Source organism: Lipotes vexillifer, unplaced genomic scaffold (genome assembly GCF_000442215.2).
Source record: "Lipotes vexillifer unplaced genomic scaffold, Lipotes_vexillifer_v1.1 scaffold776, whole genome shotgun sequence".
In the NCBI taxonomy this organism is placed as follows: Eukaryota; Metazoa; Chordata; class Mammalia; order Artiodactyla; family Lipotidae; genus Lipotes; species Lipotes vexillifer.
In genome coordinates, this window is record NW_006777292.1 from 1,632,049 (window position 1) to 1,657,055 (window position 25,007).

General features: G+C 39.6%; 1 protein-coding gene across 4 annotated transcripts in view; it reads right to left on the minus strand.

Moving 5' to 3' along the window:
* The window catches only part of LTBP1 (latent transforming growth factor beta binding protein 1), a 437,031-nt gene that overhangs the window by 89,605 nt on the left and 322,419 nt on the right, over positions 1-25,007 (minus strand). For all 4 annotated transcript variants that reach the window (XM_007450947.1, XM_007450950.1, XM_007450949.1 and 1 more), the window contains 3 exons: positions 12,995-13,117; positions 6,777-6,899; positions 4,150-4,272 (listed from right to left, as the gene is read on the minus strand). In XM_007450947.1, coding sequence (XP_007451009.1) covers positions 4,150-4,272; positions 6,777-6,899; positions 12,995-13,117 — 369 coding nt within the window. The remainder of the gene's footprint in view (positions 1-4,149; positions 4,273-6,776; positions 6,900-12,994; positions 13,118-25,007) is intronic.

Below are 25,007 nucleotides of genomic sequence, written 5' to 3' on the forward strand. Positions count from 1 at the left end.
TTTAGATATAACTTCTGTGAAAATAATTCTTAAGCCCCAACTCTCTGCTTATTTCATGATTTTGAAGGGGTTGAGCCAAATGGGGATATTCTAGTCTACTGTTTATGGATCTTTGCCGTAAAACATGTACTAAAGGAATAACCTGGACCAATCATTACCAAAAAGGTATAGGCATTTCCATTGCCCCAAAAGGTTACTTGTACCCCTATTCTGTTTGGCTTCTTCTGCTCAGCATAGTGTTTTTGAGAGTCATCCAGGTTGTCATGTGTATCAATAGCTCTCTCATTATTGCTGAGTAGTGTTCTATTGTATGAATGTACCACGATTTGTTTACCCTTCACCTATGATGAGTATCTGGACTGTTTACAGTTTTGCTATTATGAGTGAAGTTTTGATAAACATTCATGTGTAAGTCTTTGTGTGAATATATGCTTTCATTTTCCTTGAGTAAATTCCTAGGAATAGAATGGCTGGGTCACATAGCAGGTTTCACTTTCGAAGTTTCTAATGTGGCTGTATCATTTTACATTCCCACCAGCAAGGTAAGAGAGTTCCAACTGTTCCATATTTATTCTAATAGCTCCACAGCCATTCTAACAGGTGTTGAGTTGGAGGTCCATTTTTAGATTTACCTTTCTTTCTTTGCTCTTTCGGAAACTGAGACAACAAAATAAGAAAAGGCACATTTGATCATTAGCATTATGTGAAAAATCTCAATTCAAAATAGAGCAAGTAGAATCCTGAGGATATGAATTTCAGGAACAACACTGTATTACCAATATATGTGCCTCAGCATAATGGAAATGTGTCAGCTTTGTTCACCCTATCCTAAAATAATTTTCATTCACTTTCCAAAATCTAAGAGAAATAATGTATATGAGAGTAAAAGGAAGTATTTTTTAAATGTTTATAAATAATTGTACAGATTTTAAAACTCACTGCATTATGTCAGAGTCTGGTTTAGTTTAAAAATTTTGCAAGATCTCTATCTTCAAAAGCAAAAAAAAGAGTAGGTGGAATATTAAGAGAGCCCAATGTGGGACTCTCTGACACCACCGACTAGGGTGATATGAAAGAGGAATTTCTTCTAGGAGTTGGCCATCAGGCTTTAAGGATAGCAACAGTCAGTCGTGGTCACCTCTCCACTGAGAATGCTTTGGCAGTCACCAAGGATCCACCTGGCTAGATGCCATGGTCAACTTTTGGTCCTCATCTTGCCTAGCAGCAATGTTTGACACAAGCTCATCACGCCCTCTTTGAAATGTTCTCTTCTCTTGGATTTTGGTTTTGCTCCTTCACTTGCCACTTTTTCTCAATCCCCTCTGTTCCTTATCACCTCCTCACTTCTAAATAAATGAGGGACAAGGGCTCAGTCTTTGGACAACTTATCTCTTCTAGCTACATTCACTCCCTTGGTGATCCCATCCAACTTCATGGCTTGAAACACTGTCTACATGCTGATGAATCCCAGCTCAGAACTCACGCCTGAATTCCAAACACATAGGTCCAATTGTCTTTCAGATACCTTCATTTGGATACCCACTGTAGGCAACACAAACTGAAAATGCCCAAGTCCAGCTCCTGATCTCCTTCACAAAGCCTTTGCATGGAACACACTCCCCCAGAAATAATCAAATGTCATCATCTCAGGCTAACCTCTGCTTGCCTACTTATTTAAGACCATCAACTCTCCCTCCCTCCCTCAGCACCCCCCATGTACCTCACTTTAATTTTCCCCTTAACATTTACTGCCATTTAACAAACTATATAGTTTATTTAGTTATCACTTTTATTGTTATCTCCCTCACTAAAATGTAAGCTCCACGAGGGCAGGACTTTTTGTCTGTTTGGTTTATTGCTGTATATCCTGTACCTACTAGAACAGTGCCTGGCACATCCTTGACACTCAAATTTTTGTTGAATGAATGCATAAATGAATAAATGGATGACTCTGCCTTGGAAAGAAATGTCAGAAGGTAAGAAATACTAGCACTTCTTCCCTTTTTCGATTTGGTCTGCAAAGAAATGACCAACAGAGAAGGGCCACAGGAAGACAGAGTAAATCATGAACCTTCTTCTCAGGCTTTGCAAGGGACTAGCATGGAGCAACCACAGCAAGGGGCTGGGGAAGGTGCCAAGGTAGGCATGGAAGCAGAGACTGTGCCTGGAGGGAAAACAAGTCAGAGGCAGAGCCTTTGAAGGCTGAGATGCCAAGACCTCTAATAACCAGGACAACTGAGGCCACCCAGAATCACAGACTGAGTGGCTACTGACTGTGCTGGCATATGTTGCCCACAGAAATTAGCACAATGCTTGGGATTCTGACTCCACGACAAGGCCAGCAGGACTGCAGGATAACGCTGTAAGAAAACAAGTCTCTGCCAGAGTTAGAAGAGGAAAATTAGAAATGCCAACAAGAAAGATGGCTCTTCCTCCCACAGCTGTGAAAGGTATGTGAGCCGTCACAGCTCAGTTAATTACAGCTGCATAAGACTGGGAAGGGTCAGAAACAGCGCTTGTTGGGAATTAGCAGGCCGAAGTGCTAATATTGTTTCAAAGGGAGCTCTGAATTAATTGACTGGACTCCAGTCCTATTTATAACCTAAGACACTAGGGAAATTAGTCCTGACTTGAAAAGAGTCTGATTATATACTTAAAAAGAAGCTTTCTAATGGAACATATATATTAATAATGACAAGGAAGCTGGGGAAAAGGTTTTATTTGGCTTTTCATGAAATGGATGGTTTTAGAATAAAAATATTGGACTTCTGGTGAAATGGTTACATATTAAAACAGCCAAAATAGAGGAACATGTCCTATAATAAGCACGCACTACCCAAGACTTAGTCAATGGCCTGGTTATCCTCTTGGCTAGGCCAGGAATTAGGGCAAAAAACATACTGGTGGTCAGTGTAGGTTTACAGTGCCTTAGCATGTGCCCTACCACCTACTTACTTCTAGAATAGATTCTTCCATGACTGGCTCCCAGAAACACGACTGCCTCTTCCATCTTGCATTGCCACTATGCTGAATCATCAACATTTACCCATATATCGCAGAGTTCCCCATCCACAGTTTTCAGACAACCAATTATTATTGCTATTATGACTTATCACTTGATCATTTGCCTATTTGTTCAATAGGTATGTTGATTACAACTTTTCACTGGTTGTATTAACCCTTTGAAAAACATTATTACCTTAGGATAAAATCCTAGAAGATGACCCACTGATTCAACAATAATGTACATTTTAACACCTCTGAAACGGTACCAATTGCCCTCCAGACAGGTTGTCACTGTTTGAGCCAAGTTCTCTGGTCAGAAGAGAAGGATACAATACAGTTGATCTTTCCCAACCAATGGGACTGAAAAGTCCAAAAGTATCTGGGGCCACTGAAGTATGTGCCACAAAACCAGTCACTGAAAAGCTCATCCTCTTCTATCAAAGGTGGCGTTCAGACCCTCAAGCAGACACCACCTCACCATGTGAGGCAAACCCTGCCATGTTCACATTTCTGCTTTCATAACTGACAGGGTCTAAATGCAGCAAATCAGCAGATGAGTGGGAAAAACACACAGTGAACACAGAGAATTCACAAGTGACAGGCTGGTGACAGGCAGCTTCAGCAGCCCTGACCACCCAAAGGGGTTCTGAGCCAAGGCAGGTAGTGAAAGTGGTTAACAACTCACAAATGCTGTACACATGGGTTATCTTGAAGAAATATTTTATGTGAAAAGCTCAAAATTGAATTAAAGTCTGGCTTTAAAAACTTTACATTTTTCTGGAAAATTAACTTGTCTTTACTTACTTGGATCGTTGGTACCACTGGTCCTGCATCCCAATGGATGCTATACAGAACTATACACCCAGGATAAACCAACCACAGCTGAGAAAAGTTAAACTGATTCTTTATTAGCTGGCATAATTCTTCTGGCATAACTGCTCTGAGTAGTGTAAGGAAAACCTCGATTCTATGCACTTCTTGGCACTATTCGTGTGACCATGGGGAAAATATCTTGCAGGGACCTCGTGTCCTCAACTGTGAAGTCAAAAGTATGGTGTCAAGGACAGAGGCCAGGATGATGTCCAGATTTCCCTGATCCTGATTCTCACGTTTTATGATTCTGCAATCAAGAGCAATTCTCACCTTCACAATGGTCTCCAAGGGCCGACGCTCTGTAACCCTGGTCACAAACACAGCGGAAGGAGCCCTCCGTGTTCCTGCACTGCCCATTACTGCAGAGATGACGGTGCTGGCATTCATCGATATCTATGAGCAAGAGAGTAAAAAGAAACTTAGAAGTGGTGCTTTAAAAGTGAGTTTTTAATCATTCATGTAAAGGAGGCCTATAAACTATCTGGTTTCTAATTAATTTAGAATTTTCATTATGTGATTCAAACTGACCTCTAGTAAAAGGTCACTCATTAATATCCCTGTAGGGAAAACCAGATGAGCTTAAAATTTTAAGCAATGAGCTAAGAATCTGTACATATTAATTCTACTGGTCACTGATGAGGGGCAAATACTTGGCTGTAATCTGGGAATCACAACGAAGCTTCTTGGAATTCCTTCTATAGGTTTAAGTTTAACACTCTGAGTTTAAAAGCACTAAGGCCTGTGATAGTCTAAAGCAGGGGTCAGCAAGCTACAGCCCACCACTACCTATTACTATAAATAAAGTTTTATTGGAAAATAGCACCACACATTCATATACTATCTGGCCCTTTACAGGAGAAGTTTGCTGACCCCCCTGATTGAAAAGTGTCATGGCGTGAATATCTTCAATTCTTTTTCAGTAATTTACCCTTTAGACCCCTAGCAATCAGGCTTCTACCTTCTCTCTCTCTCTCGGTGATTTTCTGGGCAAATCTAATGGTCCTTCAAATGGGCTGTCAACCCATTTGATACCTACATTGCTCCTGAATCTCTCTTGCTTGACACACACATCCTCTGCTTAGAGATTACTTGTTTTGTAACCGCAATCCTGAGCTCAGGCTCACACACGCGCCTGCATCATATCCACGCATAAAAGGAATGATAATATATTGCATGTATTCCATCATTTACTTTCACCATTAGATTCTGACTTTCCTGAGGCAGGGCCTACGTCTACCACATCTTTTTTGACTCCTTAGATGACCTAGTGTTTCAACAATCAGCAGGCACTTATTTCATGTTGTTTGCGGATCAACTTTATTCATCACATTTTGCGTATGTGTATCTACTTCTGGCAATGTGATTCTGCAAGAGTTAACACCACAGGGACCCTACACCACTGCTCTATCCTACTCTGCTTATAGCATCATTCTGATTATCCTGGCACTTAGCACCTAAAATCGGTGTGCCCCTATTTCTAACCTGGTGGGTGATTCTCCTGTGTCTGACTTATCTCTAGGAGTGACAGCACTGGCTCTTCAAAAGGAAGGACTATGAACACGATAGCCTTCTTATATTATGTGTGGACCTCTACTCTTATCACACACACTGTAAAGGTCAGGATTCATTAAATAAAGTATAAAAACTTTGAGAGGGACTAGAATCTAGAACAAATTACTTAACTTATCTGTGTATATGAGTGTGTTTGTGTGTGTTTGATCATTCTTCACCTCTAGGTTAGGTACTGCAATGACTTTCTATGTTCTAGAAAGGGACAATTGAAGAAGGTTATGATAATATTGGTAGGTCCCTTTGTAGGACCACCATACATTGTCGCTTTTATAACACTACCTCAGGAGACCTTGCTACTTATTAAGTATCTAAAGTTTACATACAGACATGGATATGATTTGTTTCCCTATAATAAAACAACTGATCATGTACAGTGTGTATTCTTAAATAAATGACGTTTAAATGACATTTCTTTTCAGGAACTCTGGACACTTGCGCTTGTCACGGGTGATACCATAGTATTTTCAAGCTCAGGAAGCATATACTTGTTGGGAAGTGAAGTACATTTGACCCTTGAACAATGAGGGGGTTATAGGGGTGCCAACCACCACACAGTCAAAAATTTGCATTTAACCTGACAGTTGGTCTTCTGTCTCCACAGTTCTGCATCTGAGGATTCAACCAACCACAGATCGTGTAGTACTCTACTAAGTATTCACTGAAAAAGAATCTGCATATAAATGGACCCATGCAGTTCAAACATGTGTTGTTGAAGGGCCAATCTGTAATTCTGTATGAAGTTCAATGAAGAAAAATACTTTTTTTAAGTCTAAGGTCAACCCCAGTGAGATCCAAAATCCTCACTATCACCTGTAGGAACAGGGTATATTTCACAAACTTTATCCCTGAGTATAAGGGGGATGCTATTTCAGTCTTCCTGAAAAGTCTTGTTTAGTGATTATTTTTTTTAAAGTAAGAATTTTAAAAAGCTCAATGCATACAAAAACTAGATCATTAATATTCCAAACATAATACCAGGCTGACATAATGCCCTTCTAAGTGTTAATCCTATTAGGTGAAACTTTCAAATGATTTTAATACAATTGATTTTCTGCAAGTAAGGAATTACACAGAGAGTAACCATTTTTCTTTCCAATAGTAATGCCCAGCCACTGACCACCAATACCTTAGTTTTCAAATTTAGACTTTTCCCATCCTGTTTCATTGACTTTCCTGACTTAAGTGTAAGTCCCTTGATTTCTGGCACAATAAAACAATCACGTAGGTAAGTTTCTCAAAACCCACTCACTTTACTGAGTGCACATTTTTTTTTAGGCACGTGCCTGAAACTGCAAGCACAGTAGTTCACGGCGCTACACTCTTACCTTCACACTGGTCTTTTGTTGCTGACAGCTGGTAGCCCTGTCCACAGGTACACCTGAAGGAGCCCTCTGTGTTTTTGCACTGCCCATTTATGCACAGATTCCCTTGCTGACATTCGTCAACATCTGTAAACACAATGACAATTGTTTACATTACTTCTTATATCTGAACACCCCATTAGCTAAAGTTTGAGACTGTAAACCAAGCTACTGCCCTCAAAGCCTTCCATTTCCAGGCTGGCCTTTTGAGGCATGACCCACAATAGAAAATTTTTAATAAGCAGGAAAAAAGGCTCTGCCCTTTCCAATGCATTCTGGGGTTATTATCACAAAAATAATAGTACTTTTCCTAGGTGAGGCACTCTACATTTTAGTTTGAATCAGCCCACCAGTGTTCCAACCATCAACCTCAGTATGCTGAACTGTAGAAAAGAAATAATTACAAATAGATGATAAATTTATGATGAAGTAAAACCGCTTTCAATACACCATCAAGCTCTTTGCCGTCTCTCTCTCTCTCATACTTTGGATATAGCACAAACACAATATGAAATATTTTAGAGTTGAAAAAAAGAAAGAACCTCAGGACAAAATAATGGCTACAAGGCAGTTTGCAGACCTATAGAAGGCAGAAAAAAGGCAGAGTTAAAACTCTCCCAAGAATTTAAAAAACAAAACCATAATGGAGGCAGTTATGGGAGGAAATAGAGATTTCTACTGTACTAGAAGAACCTGGAAAAGTATAAGGTCAAACAGTTGTGTTAAAGGACACTGAGCTCACTTTCAAAGTAACAAGGAAAGCCAAGAGGCATGATGTTTTGATGATAGATGTTGGAATGTCTAAGGAGAAAGTGATGAGTGAGGACTTTTTTTCAAACGCCTTGAATAAACATAGAGCTCTTGACTGAGAAAGAACATAATTCTTTATAAGTTTCCTAGTCGTGGATATGAATTTACACGAATGAAGAAAAGCCTGGCCTCCTCAATACCTTGAACACTTTTGTTTGGCTGTCAGGTTGGTCTGATCTAATTAGATAGTGCTGTGTTGCCTTCTCTATGTGGATACAGCCTCAGAATGTTCTGCTGAAGAGACAGTCAGTTTGTAAGAGTTTATGATTATTAAAATATGGTAGGACTGAGCTTCACCACCTCCACTACAGGTTTGCTGTGAGGATTAGTGGAGACAATGGATGAAAACACACCAGCCCTGTACACAGGGTGGGAGAGAGGAGTCCTGATCTTAAAAGAGCAGAACTTGTTTTAAGGAAATCATGTCCTGAAGATCAATGTCTGACTAGTGCTTCCTTCTGAAAATATCCTGTTACTTAAAATGCATCTACAAGGTTTTAAAAAAATTTTTTTATATAGCAGGTTCTTATTAGCTATCCATTTTATACATATTAGTGTATACATGTCAATCCCAATCTCCCAATTCATCCCACCAACACGCCCCTCTTCCACCACTTTCCCCCCTTGCATCTACAAGTTTTTGCCAGGAGAACTCAATTAACTGCACAGTCCTTTCCCTCAAGTATCACTGACAACTACCTGTTTCCCGAGCAAAGTTGCATTTCGTAACCTCTAGTGAGGCATTAACCTTTTGAATTTTATCTTCATGCAAGCAAGGTGTCAGATTATGTTTCCTGAAAAAGCTCACATTGACTATTAATGTAACTGGAGTTCAGAAATTTGTTTCTGAGTTAATTTCTTGCAGAAATTACTTGAGTTTACTAGAAACTTTTGTTTCACTTATTGTGAAGTTGATCCCTTTTGTTTATATATAATTCCTGGCTGTCAACTGTTGACTACCAATAGAGAAATTAAATAAGAATTTTGTCTGACGAATGATTTTACACCTTTCCAGCATTCTCAGTCTACTAGCTTTTCAAGTGGTCGACAGCAAAGCCGAGCCCACACCATGTTTTCTTTCAGCACATTCTATAAAATACTTGAGACGTCAGTTCAAGAATTTAAGACCAACAATAGCTCATGTAGCTGGTTGGATCTCACGTAATGTCTGACAACATTTTTAATGCTTTGGCCTCTTTTTGACTTTCTCAAAGAAGATGGAAAATTAAGCATTCCCATATGAGGATGTTTGCAGCAAGACTAGACCCTCCATTCCAAGTACTGTCAGGATACACCAGACATCTTACGTAAGTTACTCATTTATGTTGGGAAGACTGTCAGAAGTAATTCATTATAAGTGATGATGCACATATTTGGAAAAACTCAAGGCAACTCTGTTATCTTGGATGAGGTGATCGCTGGGTCTTTAAAAGGACACAGGAACAGAGGCAGCATAATTCTACACATTAAAAAGCATTCTTTCTTTTCTGATGAGGGACAAAATTCCTATGACAAAAGAACACTTTCTAATAAAATAGGCACGCAGGACAAATGTCTTCTCTCTCTTGTGCCAAGAGATGAACAGAAAATATTATTCTTCACAAAAGGTATTTGTTTGTTTGGTTTTTTAAATCAATTTATTTATTTTATTTTTATTTTGGCTGCGTTGGGTCTTCGTTGCTGCACGCAGGCTTTCTCTAGTTGCGGTGAGCAGGGGCTACTCTTCATTGCGGTGTGTGGGCTTCTCACTGTGGTGGCTTCTCTTTTCGCGGAGCACGGGCTCTAGGCATGTGGGCTTCAGTAGTTGTGACTCTTGGGCTCTAGAGCGCAGGCTCAGTAGTTGTGGCATACAGGCTTAGGTGTTCTGTGGCATATGGGATCTTCCCGGACCAGGGCTCGAACCCGTGTCCCCTGCATTGGCAGGCAGATTACTAACCACTGTGCCACCAGGGAAGTCCCAAAAGGTATTTCTTTAAGGGACTTTTTGCACATATTACTAAGATAAGTCCTGCTCAGAGTTAAAATAGAGACTATCTCTAGGGTATTTATACATTTAGTACATACAGCACTAAAATGTACAAAGAAATACAAAGATACAAATATAAAAAGATACAAATAAGTAATGGATTAATACACTAGATAATGTATTTACAACCTGAAAAGAGTTGTCAGTACACTGAGTGAGGTGAAGACACAGTCAATGCAGTGCTGTTTCCTCTGCCTGCTAAGGTTTTCTCCCTTCTGTATTCAATATTTTAAGACCAAGTTCAAATAGCGACACCTCTGCAAAGCCTTCCCAGAAGCATGCAATCTGAATTAGTCACACACTTCTTGGCTTCAGCAGAACTTTGTTCATGCCTATTATTCGGTGAATAACAACATCTACCACAAAATGTCATGCTCTGCCCCTGCCTTATATCTCATCCTCCATGTATTATCTCTGATATCTCATTACCCTATATTATCTCATGCAATCCTCACATCAGTCCTCACAGATGCCATTATTGTTACCTTCTTGCAGATGAGCAAGTAAGGCTTGGCGAAATGAGATAACTTACCCAAGCTAACACAGCTTCAGAGTATCACAGCTAGAATATGACATACTGCCTTTTAAAAGAAAAAAAAAAAAAGAAACTCCAGACTTATTTGGATTTCACCAGTTTTTCTATGCAGGTCCTCTTTCTGTTCCAGGATACAATCCAGGGGAACACATTATATGCAGGTGTCTCATCTCTCCAGTCAGTCTTTCCTTATTTTGACAACGTCAATTGCCTTGAGGATATGGGCCAGAATTCCATAGAATGTCCCCAATTTGGACTTGTCTGATGTTTTTCTCATGATTAAGACTGGGGTTACAGGTTTTTGGAAAGAACAGCACAGAGGTGAAGTGCTTTGGTCCTCACATAATGTCAGGAGTACATGACATTCACATGACATCACTGACAACTTAACTTTCATCACTTAGTACTTTATTGTCTCCAATTATCTGATGCAGGTTTGCATCGCTTCCAATGAGTAATAGTTCTTTGAGAGAGTTCAGCCTCTTGGTAACATACGTAGTGCCTGGAACATGTTGGTTCCTTCATACACTTGAGAGGAAGGAAAGGAAGGATGAATAGAAGCTTCTGCAGCAGCCCAGCAGAGTGCCCCAGATACTAGAAAATACGAGTGTTCCTAGGGGTGGCATCAATTGATGGTGTGAATTCTCAGGTAGTAGGGGGACTGACTAGAGAGGAGCAGGCTCATCTGGGATGGCAATGCCAAGAGGAAGACGGTGGTAATGAGTCATTCATTCAACATGTATTTACTCTGGGCATTTTCCCTCTAGAGAGTCCAATCCTCGAATTTTAGGGATGACATGATATCAGGAAACCTGAGATTATTTATCCAAGGTGGTATAGTGAATCCCTGGAAGAGCCAGGATTCAGGTCAGTAGTGAGAAAGAAGATGAGTGTGCAGGGCAGGATAATTATGAGCAAGTACTTGAGTCAAAATAAGCACAGAATATACCCAGGGCAGTTGTGACACCAGTTGGATGGGACAGAGACTGCAAACTGAAGAAAGCAGTGGTGACAAATTTGGAATATGAAGTGCGGGCCGATTACAAGGGTTTTTATGACTAAGCAGATGAAAAGCAGCAGGCAGACTGGGAAGAGAAAGTAACATGACAGGTTATGGCAATAAACCAGATACAGCAAGCAAATAAAGATTAACAATGGCTTCCAACGTGGAGACCTTCAGCCACCATTAGTCCTGTATGTAAGGAAGATATAATACATTTCAAGTGATTCTCATGTTTAACTTTTTCTGAGGAGATGCCCAGCTTAAGGATTCAGAAGGAAAGCTATGGATGTGGGAAAGGACCAGGAGAAAAGGGAGATGTGCCTACTTCATACGTTCTCCTGGGAGTGGACAGTATTCTGCTGTATGGAAGGAGTAAGGCAGCAAATACAGATGTCTGTGAATTCCCTACTGCCAGTGGAAGATGCTTCAATTCTTACAGGTCAGTAGTAGGGTATCTGTTTACTGCTTCCCTACCACAGTGATAAATTAACCATTACCCTAGATCCTTCACTTTCACTGAGACAGTAAAGAAAAAAATTTTTACTTATTTCCTCTTTCTCCCTTTGAGAGAGCATGCTTTTAGGTATAAAAGTGATGGAAGATAGCAGAAGGGAAACAATCCATAGATTTAACCACAGAAAAAATGAAAACTTCTTAAAAAATTATTTAAAAAATTAGCAAAACCTTGGACAAATTACATTTATTAATTAATTACATTTATTAATTTATTTCTAAAGAAAACGGTATACATTAAATATATACACTGTACACAGGTTTATATATATATATCCTATATATAAAGTGTTCATACACATTGACTTAAAAACTTGATTAATGGGAAAAGATATTAACAAATTTACAAAAGAGGAAATATAAATGTTTAACAGATGTATGAAATAAGTGTTTAATAATTAGAAGTGTTTAGGAAATTAGCACATAAAATACATATTAAATCTTTTAGAAGTAAAAGAAACACACATTTTAAAATTAGAAATTAGTGGTCTTCTACTGAAATAGTTAAACACAGAACATTTTGCCTGATTATTCCACTTTTATAAATAAGGAAGTAATCCGAAAATTCAGGCAAAGGTTTATGTTTTAAAGAGATGCCTGTTAGGTTTTATTTTTACATAATAAGCTGGAAAAAGTATGTTGTTCAACACCTGAAGAACAGCAAGAAAATGGTGACACAGCAATATGCCGGGATATTACACTGCCTTTAAAACTAATGTTTGAAAAGAGTTATTAATGAAATGTAAAATGTTCATGATATACTATTAAATGACAAAAAGCAAGATAGAAAACTGTACACAGAACATAATGATATAAAATACCCATGAGATACGAATATCCACAAATGAGGTTGAAAGATTATTACTTTATCTTTTTTACCTTTCAGCATTTGCTACATTTCATATAGCAAATGCGTGTTTTTTAATAGCAATTTTATTGAAATAAAAATCACACACCACATAATTCATCTATTTAAAGTGTACAATTCAATAGTTTTTAGTATATTCACAGAGTTGTACAACTGCATGTATTGTTTTTATAACTGGAAGAAATAAAATAGATCTGTGGTTTACAGATGTTCTCTAAAAAAAACAGTTTTTCTCTATGTAAACAGATAGGGTCTGTATTTAATCACCATGAAGAGTCACTTTCAAAGATGCCAACCAAAATGTGCTCCAAGTAGCTCAATCAAAATAAATGACAGGTAGTATGTTTCCCTTTTTTTAGGCTAGTTACTCTAATATGTTTTTAAGTGCAGTTCAAATAAAAATGAGACATCTGATCACAGTATTTACCTTTACAGTGCTTGTGGTCTGGAGTTGGGGTATAGCCCTTGTGGCATGAACACATGTAGGATCCTTCGAGGTTGGAGCAAGTACCATTTGTGCAGATATCTGGTTCCAGGCATTCATCCACATCTTAAAGAATGGGGTATAATGGAAATGGGGAAAAAAAGACAAAGAGGAAAAAAAGAAATAAAACATAAATAAAGTTGAATTTGGTTAGAAATAGTGGATCTTCTAAAGAGGGGCAGATTCTTTTTTCTTTTTTTTGGCCGCACCATGCGGCTTCTGGGATTTTTAGTTCTCCAACCAGGGATTGAACCCAGGCCCTCAGCAGTGACAGTGTGGAGTCCTAACCACTGGACCACCAGAGAATTCCCAAGAGGGGCAGGTTCTTTAAGATAAGCTTTCAAATTAGCCCTTAAGAGGAAGAGAAGCTCTGGTATGAGGTATGTGTATGATGGTTCCATGGCTTAATTTACTTTCTGCAAAGTAACTCAAAAAAGGAACCAAACATGCTCTACAAATAAACTCAATGGAAGGCTTGTTTTAGAGGGGAGGGAGGAAGAGAGGATAGATGTAGAGCAACATCCCCTGCAAGATAAAATATTCCAAAGAACCACAGATGCGTGGAGGTCTAGTTAGGGAACTGATGAACTTCAGTAGAATGTCAGCTTTCACCGAAACAAGAGATATGACTCATGACCCAGAAAAACCATGGGAAAGTTTTAACAGAAAGGTGAAAAAAAATCTGGCAAAACATTCTAAGATGGCATTGAATCAGTGATTAAAGAAAAAAACACAATCTAAGGGACAAACATAAGCCTACTGGGTAGTGTGAAGGTGGGGTATAGGCTGAAGAGGCAGATACAATAATAATAGCTAATCTTTCTTTTTTAACATCTTTATTGGAGTATAATTGCTTTACAATGGTGTGTTAGTTTCTGCTTTATAACAAAGTGAATCAGTTATACATATACATATGTTCCCATATCTCTTCCCTCTTTTGTCTCCCTCCCTCCCACCCTCCCTATCCACCCCCCTCTAGGTGGTCACAAAGCACCGAGCTGATCTCCTTGTGCTATGCGGCTGCTTCCCACTAGCTATCAATTTTACATTTTTTTTTTTTTAGATTCCAACAAACACATGAAAGAATGCTCAACATCACTAATCATTAGAGAAATGCAAATCAAAACTACAATGAGGTTATCACCTCACACCAGTCAGAATGGCCATCATCAAAAAATCTACAAACAATAAATGCTGGAGAGGGTGTGGAGAAAAGGGAACCCTCTTGCACTGTTGGTGGGAATGTAAATTGATACAGCCACTATGGAGAACAGTATGGAGGTTCCTTAAAAAACTAAAAATAGAACTACCATATGACCCAGCAATCCCACTACTGGGCATATACCCTGAGAAAACCATAATTCAAAAAGAGTCATGTACCACAATGTTCACTGCAGCTCTATTTACAATAGCCAGGACATGGAAGCAACCTAAGTGTCCATCGACAGATGAATGGATAAAGAAGATGTGGCATATATACACAATGGAATAATAGCTAATCCTTATCAGGAACTTACTGTATGAAGGCACTGAAGGCTTTACACATATTCTCTCATTTAGTGCTAACAAAATCCATATGGGTTAACCCTTCACAGAGGACGGAACTGAGATTTAAAGAAGTTCAAAGCTTGTCCAAGGTCACATGGTTAGAAACTGATGGCTCAGATTTGAACTCAGTCAGCCTAACTCCAAAGACCATCTTTTAAACTGTAAGGTTCTGTCATAGGCAAAGTTAAGTCTAGAGATAGAAAAAGTTAAAAAGAAAAAGCATGACTTTGTTTTTATGATTTGCTAACACAGCATTTATATCTATAATCATTATCTAAGTGTTCACTGATTTCATTCAAGAAACTTTCATTAAGCTCCTACTGGAATATTGTTAATTCAAAAAGAAAAATTTGAGTTCTGTGCCCCATTTGAATGCCCCTGGGTAAGTCTACTGTATACTGCAGAAAGAAGGTATATAATGTAGCATAAATAATCAAAAATTTAAAGAGAAAAAACTTCAACCATAAAGTACCAAAAATATACACAGCATCACAATTTATATTTAATTTTACAGTGGGCTACAACTTAATCAAAGTATTTTATACATAAGGCAGACAAACAATAAAAAGGAAAAGGCTCTTGATTGTATCCGTTTCATTTCACAATGCTCGCCACAAAAGCAATACAGCTTTCCACCTCAGTATTAACAGAGAATCACGAGCACATTAACAGAGACCTAGTTTTAAGTCAGCAATCATTCATTTGCACTGCATTTCATTAAAACTGTACTCTATCTTTTTCTTTTTTACAATGGAATTCAGAAGTAGAGTATTACCAAAATAAGGCACCGGGGATCTTGTGTGTGTGCACGTGTGTGTATGCCATATGCATACTGAAAACAGCCAAGTAATTGACACTGCCTAGGCATTCTGCCTTGCTTTCACAACAATTATAGTAGAGTGACCCTATTCCATTACGAACAAAAATTGTAACACTTTCAGACGGACTCATTACCCATCCTTTCTTTGGCTGTGGAAGTCCACTTTTGTAAACACTGAAAGCAAACTACTTCAAAGAAGAAGCCAAACACTGGAGCCAAAATAAATAATGGGACAGAATGAACATAGACGCTGGGCATGGAAATTCCAACAGCAATGCAAAAATGTCATGTCTAGGACCTGGTTTGGTTTCAAAAATGTTAACAAGTTGAAAAATGTATCAATTGCTCTTTTTAATTTTTCATGCACCAGAGAGTGTGATTTATAAGACCACAGAATATAACAGTAAAATTAATTTCTGAGACCATATTTTCTCTTAAATTAACAGGCATTGCAGATTACCATTCAGGAGATACTTATAAAACTTCTGTTTTACCAGGCTACTATCATGATTAACGATGAAGCAGAATGCTTTGAAATATCTAGGAGACCCTGATGTGTTTATTCTTTACTTACTACAGTCATAATTGCGTGGAACCAGAATCCTGTAGATAGAACAGTTTGAATTGAATAAGTACATGAGCTTAGTGGCACTTATGCTCTTAAGGAGATAATGATATACAGTAAAATATCACTAAAAATGTACAAACCTCCAGCTATAAAATAAATGTCATGGTGATGTAATGTACAGCATGGCGACCATAGTTAGTAACATTGTATTACGTACTTGAAAGTTGCCAAGAGAATACAGTTGGCCCTTGAAGAACATGGGTTTGAACTGTATGCATCCAATTACACATGGATTATTTTCAACAGTAAATACTACAGTACTACATGATCCGTGGTTGGGAGAAACCGTGGACGCAGAGGGCCAACTATAAGTTATATGCAGATTTTCAGCTGCACAGAGAGTTGGTGCCCCTAATGCCCTCATTGGTAGAGGGTCAACTGTGGATCTTAAAAGTCTTCATCACAAGAAAAAAAAATTTTGTAACCATGTATGGTGATGGATATTAACTAGACTTATTATGGTGATCATGTTGCAATGTATACAAATGTTGAATCATTTTGTACACCTGAAATATAATGCTATCTCACAGTTATATCTCAATTTAAAAAAAAAAGAATCTCTATACAGAAGGAAGGTGTCTAGAGTGGGGTCTCACTTGGTGGATGTAAAGGGAATGAAATAAACTCAGTGTTGTATCTTTAGCCAGGCCTCTCTCCTTAACTGCTTATCGCCACAGCTATGATCTAAGAAATTAATTTTACTGTTATATTCTGTTAGTTTACTGGGACATCTCTACTTGATGTCCCATAGGCACCTCTTGAGTCCTCATGGCCCAAACTGATCCTTTTCCTGTCTTCTCTTTATGCTGTCTCTCATGTCAATACAGGCTACCACGACCCACTCAGATGCCCAAGTCAGAAACTTGGGAGTCATCCCTTCTAGATTCCTTACTCTCCCTCTTTCCCCACATTCAATCTACTACCAAGTCATGTAAATTCTACTTACCAAATCTCTCTCAAATACACCCAACTTTACTTCATTCCCACCACTACCATTATCTCTCACCTGGGTTACTGGCATAATCTTTTGTTTCTCTACTTAAAGTTTTACCCTATCAAATGCATTATCCAAATTGCAGCCACAGCAATATTTCTAAAATACAAATCTGACCAATGATGTTGTTCCTCTACTTTAAAAACTTTCAATCGTTTCCAGGGTTTTTCAATTCAGTCAAAGATACAGTACAAACTTGTGGGCCCTGAATGGTACTGACAGAAAGGCCCCCACAATCCCTACTTCTAACCCTTGGGAGGACCAATGCCATGGGAAACAAGGTGGTCTCTACCCACCCTACTACCTACCACCCAACACCCACAGCCCCTTACCCCTGCAGCAGAGGGAGATGGTTATGTCTCTGTTTTCTGTATTGGAGCTCAAAACTCATTCTAGGATTACAGTCTTATAGAAGAGTTGTATCACCCAAATTCTTACACGCATAATACATAATGAGTTCAAAAGGGAAACTGTCCATAGAAAAATGGGTCACAAATTCAAGAAAAACAATTTACCAATGGGCTTTGGGGACATAATTTGGCATGTGCCATTCATGAATTAATTAAACCTCCCACAGTTAGGAAGTTGCCAGGAGTTTACTAGGTCAGCAAAACGTGGATGATTGTTAACGAGTTTATGAATCCACCTCACTGTACTATCACCCAATCCAAATTAATCCTTCCCATCCACAATACTTTGAATGACTCTCACAAATGCTTGGTGAAAACTGGATATGCCACACCTATAGGATTTCCTGATTCCTCCTCTAATAACCCTATCATAAGAGGCAGTCAGAGGCATAATTTGTCCTTAATGAACCTGGCTGATTTTTATGATCATCACATCCTTTAAAAAATGTTTCACCTCATCATTGGAATCTTGCAGAGTCTACAACTCTTTTTCAAGATCAACATGAAGTTCAATGGTCATTAGTTCCCGAACTCCACCTTCTTTCCTCTTTGGGGGGAAATGAGGACATTAATCTCTCTCCAGGTTCTGGGCAACTTTCCATTCTCCACAATTTCACAAAGATGATTCCCAGCTGGCCAGCAATCCCACCTGCAAATTCTCTCATTGCCTCGAGAGGTTCTTCATCTGGGTCAGGAACCCTTTTGAAATTTCCCTTCTTAATATCCTGGGAACACACCAGACTGCCCAAAGCCCCTCTGTGGTGGGCAAGACCTCTGAAGTTCTAAGGGTCCTCAGTGGCCACCTTCCCACAGGTCAGCCCGTGGCTGCACTGACCCCTTCCACTTCACCCACCTTGGGGTTGGTCAGAATAGGGTCCAGAGCAAGAGTTTACCTGCATTACTTCCTTTACTACCGAGGAGATGAATCTGTCAACACGGTGAACCAGTCATTTTTCTGAAGCTATTCAACCTCATGTAATTCATTAGTGACCAAGAGACTTCAGTGAGTGAGCACCATTTGATATGCGAAGAAAATATCTTATTCTACCACCATGCTACATGAAAATACAGGATTACTCCCCACACAAACATTACTTCAATTATCCCTCAACTATTCTTCACACAGTCTTTACATTGGGTTGGCCAAAAAGTTCCTTCAGATTTTTCTGTAACATCTTATGGAAAAACCCAAACGAACTTTTTGGCCAACCAAATACTAAAGATGATGGGAGAACGTATTTGACGGAAAAGCAAGCATGGCAGAGAGACCTTCATGATGGCGGAGTTGTAAGATGTGGAGATCACCTTTCTCCCCACAAACACATCAGAAATACAACTACATGTGGAACAACTCCTACAGAACCCCACTGAACGCTGGCAGAAGACCTCAGACTTCCCAAAAGGCAAGAAACTCTCCACGTACCTGGGCAGGGAAAAAGAAAAAAGAAAAAAAAGAGACAAAAGAATAGGGACAGGACCTGCACCTCTGGGAGGGAGCTGTGAAGGAGGAAAGGTTTCCACACACTAGAAGCCCCTTCCTGGGTGGAGACTGTGGGTGGCGGAGAGGGAAAGCTTCAGAGCCGTGGAGGAGAGCACAGCCACCGGGGTGCGGAGGGCAAAGCGGAGAGATTCCCGCACAGAGGATCGGTGCCGACCAGCACTCACCAGCCCGAGAGCCTTGTCTGCTTACCAGCTGGGACGGGTGGGGTCTGGGAGCTGAGGTCAGATCCCAGGGAGAGGACTGGGGTTGGCTGTGTGAACACAGACTGAAGGGGGCTAGTGTGCCACAGCTAGCGGGGAGGGAGTCCGGTAAAATGTCTGGAACTACCTAAGAGGCAAGAGACCACTGTTTCGGGGTGTGCAAGGAGAGGGGATTAAGAGCACTGCTTAAAGGAGCTCCAGAGATGGGCGTGAAACGCTAAGGCTGCTGCTGCTGCCGCCACCAAGAAGCCTGTGTGCGAGCACAGGTCACTATCCACACCCCCCTTCCGGGGAGCCTGTGCAGCCCACCACTGCCAGGGTCCCGTGATCCAGGGACAACTTCGCCGGGAGAACACACGGCGCACCTCAGGCTGTTGCGATGTCACATTGGCCTCTGCAGCTGCAGGCTCACCTCACATTCCGTACCCCTCCCTCGTCCCGGCCTGAGTGAGCCAGAGCCTCCTAATCAGCCACTCCTTTAACCCATCCTGTCTGAGCAAAGAATAGAAGCCCTCAGGCAACTACATGCAGAGGTGGGGCCAAATTCAAAGCTGAACCCCCGGGAGCTGTTCTAACAAAGAAAACAAAGGGAAATCTCTCCGAGCAGCCTCAGGAGCAGCAGATTAAATCTCCACAATCAATTTGATGTACCCTGCATCTCTGCAATACCTGAATAGACAACAAATCATCCCAAAATTCAGGCGGTGGACTTTGGGAGCAACTACAGTTGGGGTTTGCTTTCTGCATCTAATTTGTTTCTGGTTTTATGTTTAACTTAGTTTAGTAATTAGAGTTTATTATCATTGGTAGATTTGTTTACTGATTTGGTTGCTCTCTTCCCTTTTTTAAATATATATATATATTTTTCCTTTTTCTCTTTTTGTGACTGTGTATATGTGTGCTTCTTTGTGTGATTTTGTCTGTATAGCTTTGCTTTTACCATTTGTCCTAGGGTTCTGTCTGTCCGTTTTTGTGTTTCTTTGTTTTTTTAGAATAGTTTTTAGCTCTTGTTATCACTGGTGGATTTGTTTTTTGGTTTGGTTGCTCTCTTCTCTCTTACCTTTTTGTTTTATTACTTTTTATTTTTCTTTAAATAAATTTATTTATTTATTTATTTATTTTTGGCTGTGTTGGGTCTTAGTTGTTGCACATGGGCTTTCCTCTAGTGGCAGTGAGTGGGGGCTACTCTTCATTGTCATACGTGGGCTTCTCACTGCGGTGGCTTCTCTTGTTGTGGATCATGGGCTCTAGGCACACAGGCTTCAGTAGTTGTGGCCTGTGGGCTCTAGAGTGCAGGCTCAGTAGTTGTGGCGTACGGGCTTAGTTGCTCCACACCATGTGGGATCTTCCCGGACCAGGGCACGAACCTGTGTCCCTTACATTGGCAGGTGGATTCTCAACCACTGTGCCACCAGGGAAGCCTTATTACTTTTTAATTTTTAAATTTTAAAGAATTTATTAAAATTTTTTATTTTAATAACTTTATTTTATTTATTTTTTACTTTCTTTCTTTCTTTTTCTCTCCCTTTTGTTCTGAGCTGTGTGGCTGACGGAGTCTTTGTGCTCTGGCCAGGTGTCAGGCCTGTGCCTCTGAGGTGGGAGAGCTGAGCTCAGGACATCGGTCCAACGGAGACCTCCCGGCTCCACGTAATAACAAACGGCGAAAGCTCTCCCAGGGATCTCCATCTCAACACTAAGACCCTGCACCACTCAACGACCAGCAAGCTACAGCGCTGGACACCCTACGCCAAACAACTAGCAAGACAGGAACACAACACCACTCATTAGCAGAGAGGCTGCCTAAAATCATAATAAGGTCAAAGACACCCCAAAATACAGCACCAGATGCAGTCCTGCCCACCAGAAAGACAAGATCCAGCCTCATCCACCACAACACAGGCACCAGTCCCCTCCACCAGGAAACCTACACAACCCACTGAACCAACCTTACCCACTGGGGGCAGACACCAAAAACAACAGGAACTACGAACCTTCAGCCTGCGAAAAGGAGACGCCAAACACAGTAAGTTAAGCAAAATGAGAAGACAGAGAAACACACAGCAGATGAAGGAGCAAGGTGAAAACCGATCACACCAAACAAATGAAGAGGAAATAGGCAGTCTACCTGAAAAAGAATTCAGAGTAATGATAGTAAAGATGATCCAAAATCTTGGAAACAGAATGGAGAAAATACAAGAAACGTCTAACAAGGACCCAAAGAACTAAACAGCAAACAAACAATGATGAACAACACAAAAAATGACATTAAAAATTCTCTAGTAAGAATCAATAGCAGAATAACTGAGGCAGAAGTACGGATAAGGATAAAAGAGTGGAAATAACTACCACAGAGGAGATTAAAAATGATGAAAAGAACTGGGCACAGTCTCAGAGACCTCTGGGACCACATTAAATGCACCATTCGAATTATAGGGATTCCAGAAGAAGAACAGAAAAGGGACTGAGAAAATATTTGAAGAGATTACAGTTGAAAACTTCCCTAATATGGGAAAGGAAACAGTCAATCAAGTCTAGGAAGTGCAGAGAGTCCCATACAGGATAAAAGCAAGGAGAAACACGCCAAGACACATATTAAGCAAATTATCAAAAATTAAATACAAAGAAAAAATATTAAAAGCAACAAGGGAAAAACAGCAAATAACATAAAAGGGAACCCCCATAATGTTAACAGCTGCTCTTTCAGCAGAAACTCTGTAAGCCAGAAGCGAGTGGCAGGACATATTTAAAGTGATGAAGGAGAAAAATCTACAACCAAGATTACTCTACCCAGCAAGGATCTCATATAGATTTGACGGAGAAATTAAAACCTTTACAGACAAGCAAAAGCTAACAGAATTCAGCACCACCAAACCAGCTTTACAACAAATGCTAAAGGAACTTCTCTAGGTAGGAAACACAGAGAGGGAAAAGACCTACAGTAATAAACCCAAAACAATTAAGAAAATGTAATAGGAACATACATATCGATAATTACCTTAAATGTAAATGGATTAAATGCCCCCACCAAAAGACACAGGAACACCTCAAAACATAAGACAAATGCTAACAGCCATAAAAGGGGAAATCGACAGTAACACAATCATAGTAGGGGACTTTAACATCCTACTTTCACCAATGGACAGATCATCCAAAATGACAATAAATAAGGAAACACAAGCTTTAAATGATACATTAAACAAGATGGACTTAACTGATATTTATAGAACATTCCATCTAAAAACAACAGAATACACTTTCTTCTCAAGTGGTCATGGAACATTCTCCAGGATAGATCATATCCTGGGTCACAAATCAAGCCTTGGTAAATTTAAGAAAATTGAAATCGTACCAAGTATCTTTTCCAACCACAACGCTATGAGACTAGATATCAATTACAGGAAAAAAATCTGTAAAAAAATACAAACACATGGAGGCTAAACAATACATTACTTAATAACCAAGAGATCACTGAAGAAATCAGAGGAAATCAAAATATTCCTACAAACAAATGACAATGAAAACACAATGACCCCAAACCTATGGGATGCAGCAAAAGCAGTTCTAAGAGGGAAGTTTATAGCAATACAATCCTACCTCAGGAAACAAGAAACATCTCAAATAAACAACCTACCTTTACACCTAAGGCAATTAGAGAAAGAAGAACAAAAAAACCCCCAAGTTAGCAGAAGGAAAGAAATCATAAAGATCAGATCAGAAATAAATGAAAAAGAAATGAAGGAAACAATAGCAAAGATCAACAAAACTAAAAGCTGGTTCTTTGAGAAGATAAGCAAAATTGGTAAACCATTAGCCAGACTCATCAAGAAAAAGAGGGAGAAGACTCAAATCAACAGAATTAGAAATAAAAAAGGAGAAGTAACAACGGACACTGCAGAAATACAAAGGATCATGATTACTACAAGCAACTATATGCCAATAAGATGGACAACCTGGAAGAAATGGACAAATTCTTAGAAATGCACAAACTTCTGAGACTGAAGCGGAAAGAAACAGAAAATATAAACAGACCAATCACAAGCACTGAAATTGGGACTGTGATTAAAAATCTTCCAACAAACAAAAGCCCAGGACCAGATGCCTTCACAGGCAAATTCTATCAAACATTCAGAGAAGAGCTAACACCGATCATTCTCAAACTCTTCCAAAATATAGCAGAGGGAGGAACACTCCCAAACTCATTCTACCAGGCTACCATCACTATGATACCAAAACCAGACAAACATATGACAAAGAAAGAAAACTACAGGCCAATATCACTGATGAACACGAATGCAAAAATCCTCAACAAAATACTAGCAAACAGAATCCAACAGCACATTAAAAGGATCATACACCATGATCAACTGGGGTTTATCCCAGGAATGCAAGGATTCAATACATTCAAATCGATCAAACTGATACACCATATTAACAAATTGAAAAATAAAACCATATGATCGTCTCAATAGATGCAGAAAAAGCTTTTGACAAAATTCAACACCCATTTATGATAAAAACCCTCCAGAAAGTAGGCACAGAGGGAACTTACCTCAACATAATAAAGCCCATATATGGCAAACCTATAGGCAACATCGTTGTCAATGGTGAAAAACAGAAGCCATTTCCTCTAAGATCAGGAACAAGGTTGCCTACTCTCACCACTCTTATTCAACATAGTTTTGGAAGTTTTAGCCACAGCAATCAGAGAAGAAAAAGAAATAAAAGGAATCCAAATCGGAAAAGAAGAAGTAAAGCTCTCACTGTTTGCAGATGACATGATACTATACACAGAGAATCCTAAAGATGCTACCAGAAAACTACTAGAGCTAATCAATGAATCTGGTAAAGTAACAGGATACAAAATTAATGCACAGAAATGTCTTGCATTCCTATACAAGAAAAGGGAACCCGCTTGCACTGTTGGTGGGAATGTAAATTGATACAGCCACTATGGAGAACAGTATGGAGGTTCCTTAAAAAACTAAAAATAGAACTACCATACGACCCAGCAATCCCACTACTGGGCATATACCCCGAGAAAACCATAATGCAAAAAGAGGCATGTACCACAATGTTCACTGCAGCTCTATTTACAATAGCCAGGACATGGAAGCAACCTAAGTGTCCATCGACAGATGAATGGATAAAGAAGATGTGGCACATATATACAATGGATTATTACTCAGCCATAAAAAGAAACGAAATTGAGCTATTTGTAGTGAGGTGAATGGACCTAGAGTCTGTCATACAGAGTGAAGTAAGTCAGAAAGAGAAAAGCAAATACCGTATGCTAACACATATATATGGAATCTAAAAAAAAAAAAGCCATGAAGAACCTCGGGGCAAGACAGGAATAAAGACAGAGACCTACTAGAGAATGGACTTGAGGACACCGGGAGGGGGAAGGGTAAGCTGGGACAAAGTAAGAGAGTGGCATGGACATATATACATTACCAAATGTAAAATAGATAGCTATTGGGAAGCAGCCACATAGCGCAGGGAGATCATCTCAGTGCTTTGTGACCATCTAGAGGGGTGCCATAGGGAGGGTGGGAGGGAGACGCAAGAGGGAGGAGATATGGGAATATATGTATATGTAGAGCTGATTCACTTTGTTATAAAGCAGAAACTAACACACCATTGTAAAGCAATTAATCTCCAATAAAAATGTTTGAAAAAAAGGAAGCATGGCAAAATGAGACAGACGCTGATTAGGCCAATGCAATGAAATCACCTCACCTGCACTTGAGGTATAGTAAATCCTCAGGATGTCACCCGCTCTGTCAATTCTGACAAAGTTAAAAATATGCAGTAGCAGAGCTGCCTACAAAAATAGGTTATAGGGCTTCCCTGGT